This window comes from Gossypium hirsutum, chromosome D10, assembly GCF_007990345.1.
Source record: "Gossypium hirsutum isolate 1008001.06 chromosome D10, Gossypium_hirsutum_v2.1, whole genome shotgun sequence".
NCBI lineage: Eukaryota > Viridiplantae > Streptophyta > Magnoliopsida > Malvales > Malvaceae > Gossypium > Gossypium hirsutum.
This window is the reverse complement of record NC_053446.1, coordinates 56,277,389-56,288,661: the sequence shown is the minus strand read 5'-3', so window position 1 is coordinate 56,288,661 and position 11,273 is coordinate 56,277,389. Positions and strand designations below refer to the sequence as shown.

The 11,273-nt window shown below is 33.2% G+C and overlaps 2 protein-coding genes and 1 long non-coding RNA gene across 3 annotated transcripts; 2 read left to right on the top strand and 1 right to left on the bottom strand.

Annotated features, from left to right (window-relative positions):
• Positions 1–468: 468 nt before the first annotated feature.
• On the top strand, positions 469–1,245 carry LOC121222093 (uncharacterized). Its single transcript, XM_041101996.1, has one exon. The coding sequence runs from the start codon at positions 469–471 to the stop codon at positions 1,243–1,245; it is 777 nt and encodes a 258-aa protein (XP_040957930.1).
• A 4,064-nt stretch (positions 1,246–5,309) lies between these two features.
• On the top strand, positions 5,310–6,836 carry LOC107915154 (uncharacterized). The gene is made up of 2 exons (XR_001689208.2): positions 5,310–5,738; positions 5,830–6,836. It is a non-coding gene; the product is annotated as an uncharacterized lncRNA (long non-coding RNA).
• A 2,182-nt stretch (positions 6,837–9,018) lies between these two features.
• Positions 9,019–10,902, bottom strand: LOC107915533 (aspartyl protease AED3). Its single transcript, XM_041103356.1, has 3 exons — positions 10,311–10,902; positions 9,659–10,133; positions 9,019–9,569 (listed from the first exon to the last, which is right to left on the bottom strand). The coding sequence occupies exons 1-3, from the start codon at positions 10,866–10,868 to the stop codon at positions 9,229–9,231; spliced, it is 1,374 nt and encodes a 457-aa protein (XP_040959290.1). The 5' UTR covers positions 10,869–10,902; the 3' UTR covers positions 9,019–9,228.
• Positions 10,903–11,273: the final 371 nt, after the last annotated feature.

The following is an 11,273-nucleotide window of genomic DNA, read 5'->3' as shown; positions in this document are numbered from 1 at the left end:
TTTTAATCTTGAACTTTTGTATTTAAACCGTTGAGGTGAAAATCAATTATTATTCCAGTCTTCAATTATTTTCTATCTTAAAACTTTCTTTCTCTTCTTTCTGCTTCAAATCTCTCGATCAATCATCAAAGTTCGAGTTTTAATCACCAATAAATTAGTATTAGAGCTATTTTCTTGAGGGATCTGTGAGGTTATTTGCGTGTTAAGATGGAAGGAGAGTCCAGTCTTTCAGTTGTTGCACCACCAGTCTTCGATGGAGACAATTACCAGATGTGGGCAGTTCGCATGGAGACTTACTTGGAGGCTTTGGATCTTTAGAAAGCTGTAAAAGAGGATTACGAGGTCCCACCACTTCCAGCAAATCCTACTGTGGCACAGATTAAAGCACAAAAGGAAAAGAAGACAAGGAAACCAAAGGTAAAAACTTGCTTATTTGCAGTTGTGTCTCAAATTATTTTCACACAAATAATGTCTCTGAAATCAGTAAAGGAAATCTGGGATTACCTCAAGGTTGAGTATGCAGGAGATGAGAGGATTCGTGGAATGAAAGTCCTTAATCTAATCAGGGATTTCGAGTTGCAGAAGATGAAGGAGTCTAAGTCAGTGAAAGAATATTCTAATAGACTTCTCAGCATTGCCAACAAGGTGAGATTGCTTGGTTCTGAGTTGAACGACTCTAGAATCGTAGAAAAGCTACCGGTCACTGTTCCAGAGAAGTTTGAAGCCACCATTACTACTCTGGAGAACACCAAGGACCTGTCAAAGATCTCTCTTGCAGAGCTCTTGAATGCTTTACAAGCACAAGAGCAAAGAAGATCCATGAGGCAAGAGGAAATGATAGAAGGTGCCTTACCTGTCAAGCATCAAGACAACAACATGTATAAAAAGAAGAAAAATTTTAAGAACCAGTCGATGAGTGGAGAAAATTCATCAGGCAATTATCAGAAGAGCAAAAGAGGAGTTGTCAAGAAATCCTACCCACCTTGTCACCATTGTGAGAAGAAAGGTCATTCACCATTCAAATGTTGGAAAAGACCTGATGCCAAATGCTCCAAAGGTAATCAACTTGAACTTGAAGCAGTGATTTGCAAGGTCAAAGGCCAGGTGCAAGAAGTAAATGCACAAGTAGCTGATCAAGAAGAAGAAGGTCGATTGTTCGTGGTTACTTGTTTCTCAAGCAGAGAATCAAGTGAGAGCTGGTTGATTGATAGTGGGTGCACAAATCACATGATGTATGGCAAATAGTTCTTTGAGGAATTAAGAAACACTGAAGTCAAAAGAGTGAGGATTGGAAATGGTGAGTACTTGGAAGTCAAGAGAAAAGGCACAGTAGCTATTACAACCTATGAAAATGCAAAATTCATTTCATTTGTGCAAAAGTCAAGAGAAAAGTGTATGTATGCATTGGCTCACGTTATTGAACATATGAAAAGGAAAAGTATGGATTGAAAAGGGAACAAATTGAACATATGATGAATTGTTGTATATTGAAATTCATTTCTTGATATGTACCATGTTTCATAGGTTGATACTTTTTTAAGTATATTTACTAACCATGTGGAATGTTGTGAATAGGAAAACAAAGTATTCATATGATTTGTGATCAATGATTAAATGGTTTAATCATTTTATGTTCGGTAAGTTTAAGTTCCTTTTCTACGAGCTTACTAAGCACTAATTACTTACGTAATTACTTTGTCTATTTTGTAGATCATCGGAAGCTCGACCGGTTGGAATCACATCAAAGCACGATCACATTATCAAGTCATCATTTTGGTAGACTTTAGTTATTATGTTATAAATGTAATGTAATAGGTGTATTATGTTATTTGGCCAATGTGATGTGATTTGAAAGTTTTTGTTCATATGTTTTAATTTTGGCTTGTTAATATATATGCAAATATGTTATTTGGTTATTTGTTAATAGGGTATTTAGATGCTAGTTGGATTACAAGTTTGGAAGATCATGCTTCTATTAGTGGATGGATCTTCATTCTTGGTGGATGATCCATTTCTTGGGGTTCCAAGAAACAAACATGTATTACTAATTCCACCATGGCAGCTGAACTTATTGCATTAGCTGCTGCATTTAAAGAAGCAGAATGGTTAAGAAATTTACTTTATGATGTACCTTTTATGGCCTAAAACAATTTCACCTATTTCTATTCATTGTGATAATAAGGCTACTCTAGCAAAGGCATATGACCAAGTATATAATGGAAAGTCTAGACACATTGGATTAAGACATAGCTATGTCCATAATTAATCTCTGATGGAGTGATCACTATTAATTATGTGAGGTCAAGTAAAAATTTGATAAATCCTTTGACAAAAAGTCTTGCTAGAAATGTAGTCAACAAGACCTCAAAAGGGATGAGACACAAGCCCATTAATTAGAGTCACCCATGATGGAAACTCGACTCAACGCTTGGTATAATGTTAAGTCTTGAATTCAATGAGACAAAGCACATCATTAGTATGTGACTGTTAGCATTATAAATAAATACATCCTAAGATTAAAATGCTAGGTACCTATAATGATAAGGGAAGGATGACCAATATACTCTTAATATACCTATAACATAAATATGTTAGAGTGTTATAATTACGAGGACACTCTTGATGAGATCTACCTATGTGAGTAGAAATGTAACCGCTTTTAAGAGCTCATGGGCTTGGCTCTGACAACATTCATGAAAAGAGGACACAGACACATAGTCATAATAGTGTCCTTGGATACTATGCATTAACCAATGTTGAAATCATTGTGTGAGATATATTTGGTTAATCAAATGGAATGGCTAGTTCGAAGCTTAGTCTACCATGTGATTAACTTTAACATGTTTTCATTAAGTGAACGTTCAATTGTAAGAAACCTTCATTTATGCAAATTGATTTCCACGGATACTAAAATCTAAAATATTTTGAAAATTAAGGGAGATTGTTGGAACATTTTCAACAATATTTATAGTATTCCAATAACTATAAATGAAAAAGTGTAATTAATCCAAAGTTATATCTTTTGGGTTATTGACAAAGAATTATGACTATTCAAACAATATTATTTGAATGGTTATGTTTAATTAAGAGATATTAGATGAATAATTATGTCTCTTTTAAAGATATTGTTATTCAGAAAAGACACATATTGAAATATGTTTCTGTGAAGAGACATGAAAAATCCTATATTAAACAGGAATGAGATTTCATTTGAAATTTATACCAACAAGTTCTAAAAATTCTTTCTATATTTCTTCCATCTTCTAATATTATTAGATTGTTCTATAAAGAGTTATTGCAAAAAAATTTTATAGAAATTAATTTTCTTGTTATATATTGCTCTGTGCTTAGTGGACTATTTTCGTCAGTACGTAAATAATCATCAGGCTTAATTTTATTCTCAAGGTTCATTTGCTTGAAACTCATTTGCACGCCTTGGAACCTTGTCCTATTTTTTTATTTTCTGTTCAAGTTGTTGTTCATGTTCCATTCGTATGTTTGAGATTTTCTTCACCAAAGATTTGTATTAACACTAAAGAGCCCAATTTGTCAAACAGAAAACCAAAGAGCGTGGAGACAACAACTTCTCGTATAGTGGATAGGGCTGCAAGCAAGGACATGGTTGTGTTCTTGCAAGAAACTGGAGGAAGAAAGGAGAATCGAGGAAGTTGAAAAACGAGTAAAGATAACGGTTTGTTTTGCAAAAATGAAAAAAAGGAAATGGTAATGACGAGTGACGAGTGACTATACTTGTCTGTCTTTATATTTTCTACACTTGAAATTGGAAACCATAGAATTTGCAACATAATGGTAATGATTTAATTGTTCAACTAATTGAAGTTGGTGAGGACACTAACCACCAAGGTCTTTGGTACTGTTGTATTTTTTTTTCACATTATGTTTTAATAATACAAGGTTTAATATATTAAAAAGTCCTTGTAAAATAATTTAATAATTAATTCAACTTTCAATCGAAAGAGTGTAATAAATTGATTAAGCCCTCCAAAAATTAACCATTGAAAAAATGGTTACATTGATGATATTAAAAAAATTGTTACATTGATTAAGCCCCCAAAAAATTCACTACTAAAAAAAATGAACCAAAATTAGGTTAAGGTCAAAGGCGAGAGATTTAGGTTTCCCGACAATGGCACCATGTTCCCATCCGACGTTGATGTTTACATTGATGATATTAAAAAATTTGATCAATCTCAAAAATGGCTCCATAAAAAAAATTTATTTATATATTTTCATAGCTTTATATAATTTTTCATTATTTTTAATAATCTTGATATACTACATGGTAAATTTAACGATTGCAGGGACTTATATGGAATCTGGTTGTTAGATAGCTTAATTATCCACTTGCGTTCAATTAAGAGAACAATTAAATGTTATCTTGAATTGACGACTCAATTTATTATTGAATTATTTTACATAATTTTATATGATATTTTACTGTTGTGTATAATATTGGCAGAATTATTATTACGTAGTGAGCCAGGGATGGGAACATGGCAACCAATTTATAATATCAGCAGCTTCTATAATGCTAAATCCTCGGTTGCTGAGAATATTAATTAAAGTAGTTAATTTTGTATTAGTCATTATAGCCATATGTATGTATCGTATGAAACGTCATTTGTATTTTTTTAATATAACCATTTGAATTTTTTTTGTTTATTTTTTAGATATGACTGAGGGGGAAAATAGTAGTCAACAACACAAATTTGAATATCGAGAAAAGATTTATGGAGACAATTTTACTGTTTTCTTTATATTACAAATTAAAAGAGATTATATTAATAGGATTTAAATCCGGATCATTAGTGGTCAAATAAAAATTTTAATCACCAAAAGGATTGTTAACGAGTCAATAGAAATTTATCATAGAAATACTCTAGTCTACACACACAAAAGTGAAAAACTTTGATAAAAGTATCATACAACTTTTTGTACTAAAAGCTAGATTTTTTTCCATTTTACTCAAAAAATACATAAATTAGTTTTTATACATTAGATCAAAGAGTAAATTGATTCTTTTTACTAAACATTTCATTTGTTTCTATTGTTAAAAACGGGTGGAATAACCAGATAAGTACATGTGAAGTGCCACGTGTATCTTATACTAACGTACAATGACAAGCCTTTAGCAACAAAAATAAACGAAATTTTTAACAAAAGAACCAATTTACGCGTTAATCTAACACACAAAAATGAATTTTTCAATTTTCTTAATATAAAAAACAAGATATAATATGATACATTCTTGAAGCAGGGAATGTTTTAAAAAGGTTGATAGGCCCAAATCAATAACTAAGATCTTCTAGGCCAAGTAGAATGTTGTAGTGTTTTATTATTATTTTCCATAGAAAAATAGTAAACCTGGATTTCACCCTTATTTTAGGGTCGTTTGTTTGGTGGAAAATATTTTTCGAAAAATATTTTGTGAATTTTTCGGCGTTTGCTTGGTGGAAAATAAATTCCTAAAGAAAAACATTTTCCAAAACACTGGTAAATCAATTCCCAATTTCCAGAAAACGTCTTACCGATTTGGAATCCATAAGACATTTTCCATTCCCTTCTCTACACTCTCGATAGCAGTGGTTCTCCCTTCCTCTCTGTCCATCAACCTCCACCGCTCCTCCTCATCTCTATTCATTGGCCTCATCATCTCTGTCGGTCGACCGTCGTCAAGTCTGTATTTTGAAGGAACCCTAAAAAATTAGCAGCCACAGGTATATCACTATCTTCTTTCTTATTTATGCTCATGCTGGTTCTCTTCTAATGGCAGATTCGTAATGCCTGCTGGTTCACCTTTCTCGTTAGGTTGTTAAAAAATTACAGCCTGAATCATCACCCCTTCTCGCGATTCATCGAAGGTGGATTTCTACCCACATTCTTGATTGCAAGCTCTAGGTAATTGTTAGGGGTTTCTGCATATTTGCATTAGTATTTTATTTTTTATTTTTTTCAATTGCTGAGGTTCGACGAATGAAGTAGGATTGAGATGTAAACTTGAGGAATTAAAAATTGGTAATTTTTTAGCTTCAACTGGCTTTACTGTGTTAAATGGAGCATTTCATTTTATGAAACTGGATTTTGTTCATTTCAATCTTGGCTTGGATTTAAAATTGGGGAATATTTTGAAAGTTAACTGCAGATGAGATGGATGGGAATATTATGTGGTGTAAGGGCAGCATACATACATACATACATACATACATACATACATACATACATACATTGAATTCATACATACATTCACATATATGTTTTCCAGTTTTTTATTACTATAATAACATGAGCCATGTATATGTATGTATATACTGTTGGGAGTTGGGACATATGTTCCAAATATAATAGACATGTGATCTCATTTTCTTGTAAATTGTATTTCTCCATGCATTCTTCTTCTATACATTTCAGTTATAATAGCCATGTCTATGTATGTATATACTGTTGGGAGTTGGGACATATGTTCCAAATATAATAGACATGTGATCTCAAACGAATATTCAATTTTTCTTGTAAATTGTATTTCTCCATGCATTCTCCTTCTATACATTTCATTCAATGGATTATTGGGTACTTTTTCTAATTCTGGGTTTCACCCTGCTTCCTTCTCTTTATGGTTCTTGGTTGAATTACTTGCATTTAGTGTATGGATTATTCGTTGGTTTTTTTTATGGAGGGCAGTAAGGTGTTTTAGTCATCCCATAAATTAGGATTACAGAAATTAATTAGCTGAGCCCAACTATCTTTAATCCTCCCCAACATTACAATCAAGCTTAGTAAGATTATGGGAAAACTGATGTCCTAGCTGAAAAGTGTGGTGAAAAACACATGACCCCAAAAGCAAGACCAAGTCCAAAATATCATTAAGTAAACCACTCCACTCCCAAAAACTAGGACTCAAACTATTTGTCTCTGTTACTGCTAACGTATAATCACTTTCCACTACTACATTCGAAGGTCGATATTCAGCTGCTAGCTCCAAGCTAAACAGAATGGCCTTCACCTCTGTATTGAGCACATGATCACAGCATGAAGTTCTTTAGTCTTTATTACCTTAAAAAAATTATCAAGTTTTTGATGAGCTATTGTTGTTTAAAAACTTGAAAATAAATAAATAAATACAAAAAATACAAAGGCAATGTTTTGGTTGTTTCTTTTGATACTTCTTTTTTGTTTTTTGCTTTCAAAAGCAAAAAATTAAAAGTGCTTTTGAAATAGAAAGTACATTAGAATTTTAAAATTCAAGAATAATATAATTATATAATTTTTTTAAGGAAAAAAAGTGTAATTTTAGTTTATATATAGAAAAAGTTAAATTATAATTAATGGTTAGTCACTTTCTCAAATTTAGCAAGTTACTATGATATTAATTTTTAAAATCTTTTGCTTTAAAGCAACTATTTCAGGTATCCTGAAGCTGGTTAAATCCAAACTGCGACTACGATGTGCCATAAGTTTTTATTATGCTTACAGAATAAGATAAAATGGTCATATAATTATGTTCTAGAAAGATAGTCACATGATATAAAAATTGTCCTCGGAACTGAACCTATATTGAAAACACAATGAGCCCTCAATTTAGAAGCTGCATGCTTTGAGCTCCCCTGATCAGTCATAGCTTCTTCAAAGGCAAAATGATGATTGTAGCAAGCATGCATACCTTTTTGTGTTTGTAGTAAAACTGGAAAAAGTTTCCTAGTTCTTCAGCCTACTATGTTTCCCACTGCAATGCTTTAATTGCAACCCTTCATTTTAAAATATTGCTGCAGGCTTTCTTTTGCTTTCGTTTTCAGTTGTATAATTGTTTTCATTTGTCCCTGGTTTACGTCTGGTATTGTATCTACTAATAAATATTTCCTCTCTTTTCCCTTGTTCTTTGCAAGAGAAACTGTTTCAAAGGATTTTGAGGAAATCTGTCAAACAACAGAAAATATTTTGTAGTCATCAAAAAATTATCTTAATATAAAATTAAATATTTTTTTAACAGGAACATTTAGTTTCTCAAAAAATTATTAATGCAATTATAATTAGCTTTTGATATGTATGTTTGCACTTTAGTCATGGTAACTTTTAGTCATATATGTGATCTTATGAAAACCTTGCATCTTTTTTTGTAGTGATCAAATATTTGTGTGGCATAATTTTGTGTAGATGAATCGTAATCAACATCAAAATATAATTGTCGGAGTCCTGGCTTCAGTTTTAGCTTTGGGGGCTCTTTGTATTAAAAAATTAAAAATTAGGAAGGAAATTGCTTCTCACCCTCGTGTGAATCGAGATTATGAAAGAGAAAATCATATTAATAGTATTTTATATAGTGGTGACCAGCATTGTATTGAAGTGATAAGGATGAGACCGATTGCTTTTTTTAATTTGTGTGATATTCTTAGTAGGAATACTTTTATGTGGTGTAATATTAATTATGCACTTGGACAATGTTATTGTTATTATGTGGTGTACTACTAATTATGCATTTAAATAATATTAATTTTTAGTATTAATTGTAGTTTGGAAGCTAATTTATAATTATTCAATCCTTGTTTTTTATTTTTTTATAACACAATTATGTTTTTTATTTTTTTATAACACAATTATAAATAATTTATTTGACTTTGGTTGCTTTCAATTTATGACGGTTAATATTCTAGCTTAATAATTGAGTATTATTATATATTTAATTTGATTTATTTATTTATAAATAAATCATTGCAATATATGTAAAAATAATTTAAAATATATATTTATTAATATGTATATTAAATTCATTAATATATGTAAAAACAACTTTTTCGAAAAATATTTTTAGGAAATCTCCCAAACAACAGAAAATATTTTACACAGATTCATTCAAACACCAAAAAAGTAAATCAATTTCTAGAAATTATTTTACTGGCAAATAAACGGAGTCGTAGTATATAAATTTAGACGTACTAAATACAAAACTAATTTTTTATAACATGATTGAACCAAAATTATGATTGTGTTAAAGCACGATTATAATAATAGAAACAGAATTCGAAAATTTGGATATTAAAACCTAAAAACAAGACATAATAAAAGTAAGGGAAAGCCCGTGACTAGGACCAGCCTCCAGTACAAAGTAATATATAACTACAAAAATTTTACTTTCATTATTAATCAGATATATTCTGCTTTTAATCAACACCAACACTGTTTCCCAAAAGTTAGAAGAAAAAGACCCCACACTTTTTACGAACATCGCTCACGGGCGACCCCCATCCTCGAATTTGGCACATCGAAAACCACCCTATGGTTCTGCTGCTGCATATTGGCGATCACATTCAGCGCTGGTGCCGATGCCATCGCAAGACATGTGATGCTGCCTGCTGTGCTGTGGAGCAGTAGGTTCTCTTGTGGCAGTGTCACGTTCATGCCCGAAAACATAAATGTTATGGTCGGTGCATTGATTGGGACCGAGTAACATGTGTCGAACCCACCCAGAGATGTCACGTTCGCCACCCTTACTCGTCTCCGGAATGCGTCCCGGACAGCTACATAGGCTGGCTCAACTAGCCGGGTGAAGACGGTACCTAAATTGAAATACACTGGTTAAATCAATTCATATCATGCTTTAGTTCAATTCATTTAATTGACTGATCCAATTACGAAGACACGTTACCAGAATCAATAATGGTGCCAGCACCAGTGGAAGGATTGAAAGCAATGGCACTTGGTGGGATATCAACAATCCTTCTTCCAACCCTAATTCCAATCAAATTGACGTAATAAAGTGAGGGCCTCCTAGGGTTCTTAAGCAACGGGGTGTATTTGATCCTCACGGGTTGCCCACTTGGTCCAAGTCTCAATGACCCAGAAAAGTTAGGTGACCTAATGCTAGGCAAGCAATATGAAAATGTTGATTGGTACAAATTTTGGGATTGGGAAAGGAGGGATAATGGGCCCCGGCCCAAGCCCAATACACCTTGTGGTGGCACTGAGCTGCCTGCTGTCTTTTGGAGGCAACCGAAAGTGTAGTTTGGGATTGGGTCGGTGGCTAAGGTTATGGTGTCCTGTGATAGGTTACCGGCTATGGTTGAGCCACCGTAGGTCATGTTGAATGCGCACGCGCTTCCGCCGCAAGTGGGGTTTGGTACCTGAAAAAAGTTATCACATGATGCAAATGTTAAAAAGGTATCCGTTAAAGATGCACCGAAACACCTGTGATGTTTCATATTGTACCGACTTCCTAACTTTATGATGAAATACAATTACTTAACCAGCCAAGCGCGTGGCTAAGCAGGTAGTATATGAAAGCTTGGCAGCTTAATTACCTGCTTGCATTGAGCAGCTTGGCAGCCAAGGGTCTTGAAAGTGGTGGATTTAGCAAAGTCAAAAGCAGTAGAAGAGCAGCCAATGCAGCCAGTGCAAGGCACCCAAGCAGCATCACTGCTTGTATCCATGGCCATAAGCATGGGCTGAGGTGGGGTTCCAATATTGGCCTTCACAATGTAAGTTGGGCTTTGCACAATCTGCCTGCCTGAAGCTATAGGCACCACAGATTTCTTAGCCACCAGGCTGGACAAAAACTGCACCCTGGCTTGGTCCTTGGCTAGCGTTTGCAGCACATCCTCTTCCCATGAGAGTGGTTTTGAGGGTTTGAAGGGTGAGCATGGACTGTAAACATGGAACACTTGCAGGTTTGAGCCATGGTCTTGGATGGCACATTTGGGGTTCAGACCTTGGGCTAAGAAAAAAATGAGGAGAAAAACCAGGGGAAAAAAGTGGGTTTTCATTGTTTTGTATGAATAATTCAAAGTTTTATTTGCTTTGAAGGTTGAGGTGCTGAGACATAGAGTGGGGAGTGAACGTATATATAACTGGGGAAGCATGTTTAAGTGTATACTATGGCAACTTTGCACATTTACCCTGTTAAGATTAAAAGGAATAATTAAAATATAAAAATAATATGAAATAATTACGTCACTGTTGTAGGTGGAGTGATAAAAATTTTATATATAATTTTTTAAAATAATATGATTTATCATAAAAAAAAATTGTATCAACTCATTTACACTTAAATTAAAAATATAAAATAACGTAGATATGATTTAGGAGATTGAGATATTAGTTGAGTGGGTTGTTTTTGGTAACAGACTGTATTCCATGGATCTTTTGTCCAGTTCTACTCAGAAACACCATCTAATTCTCCTACTTTTCTTCTTTCTCTTTTACATTATTTACAACCATATTATGAATTTACATGTTAATTATCTAAATTTGTTTTACCCTCTGAG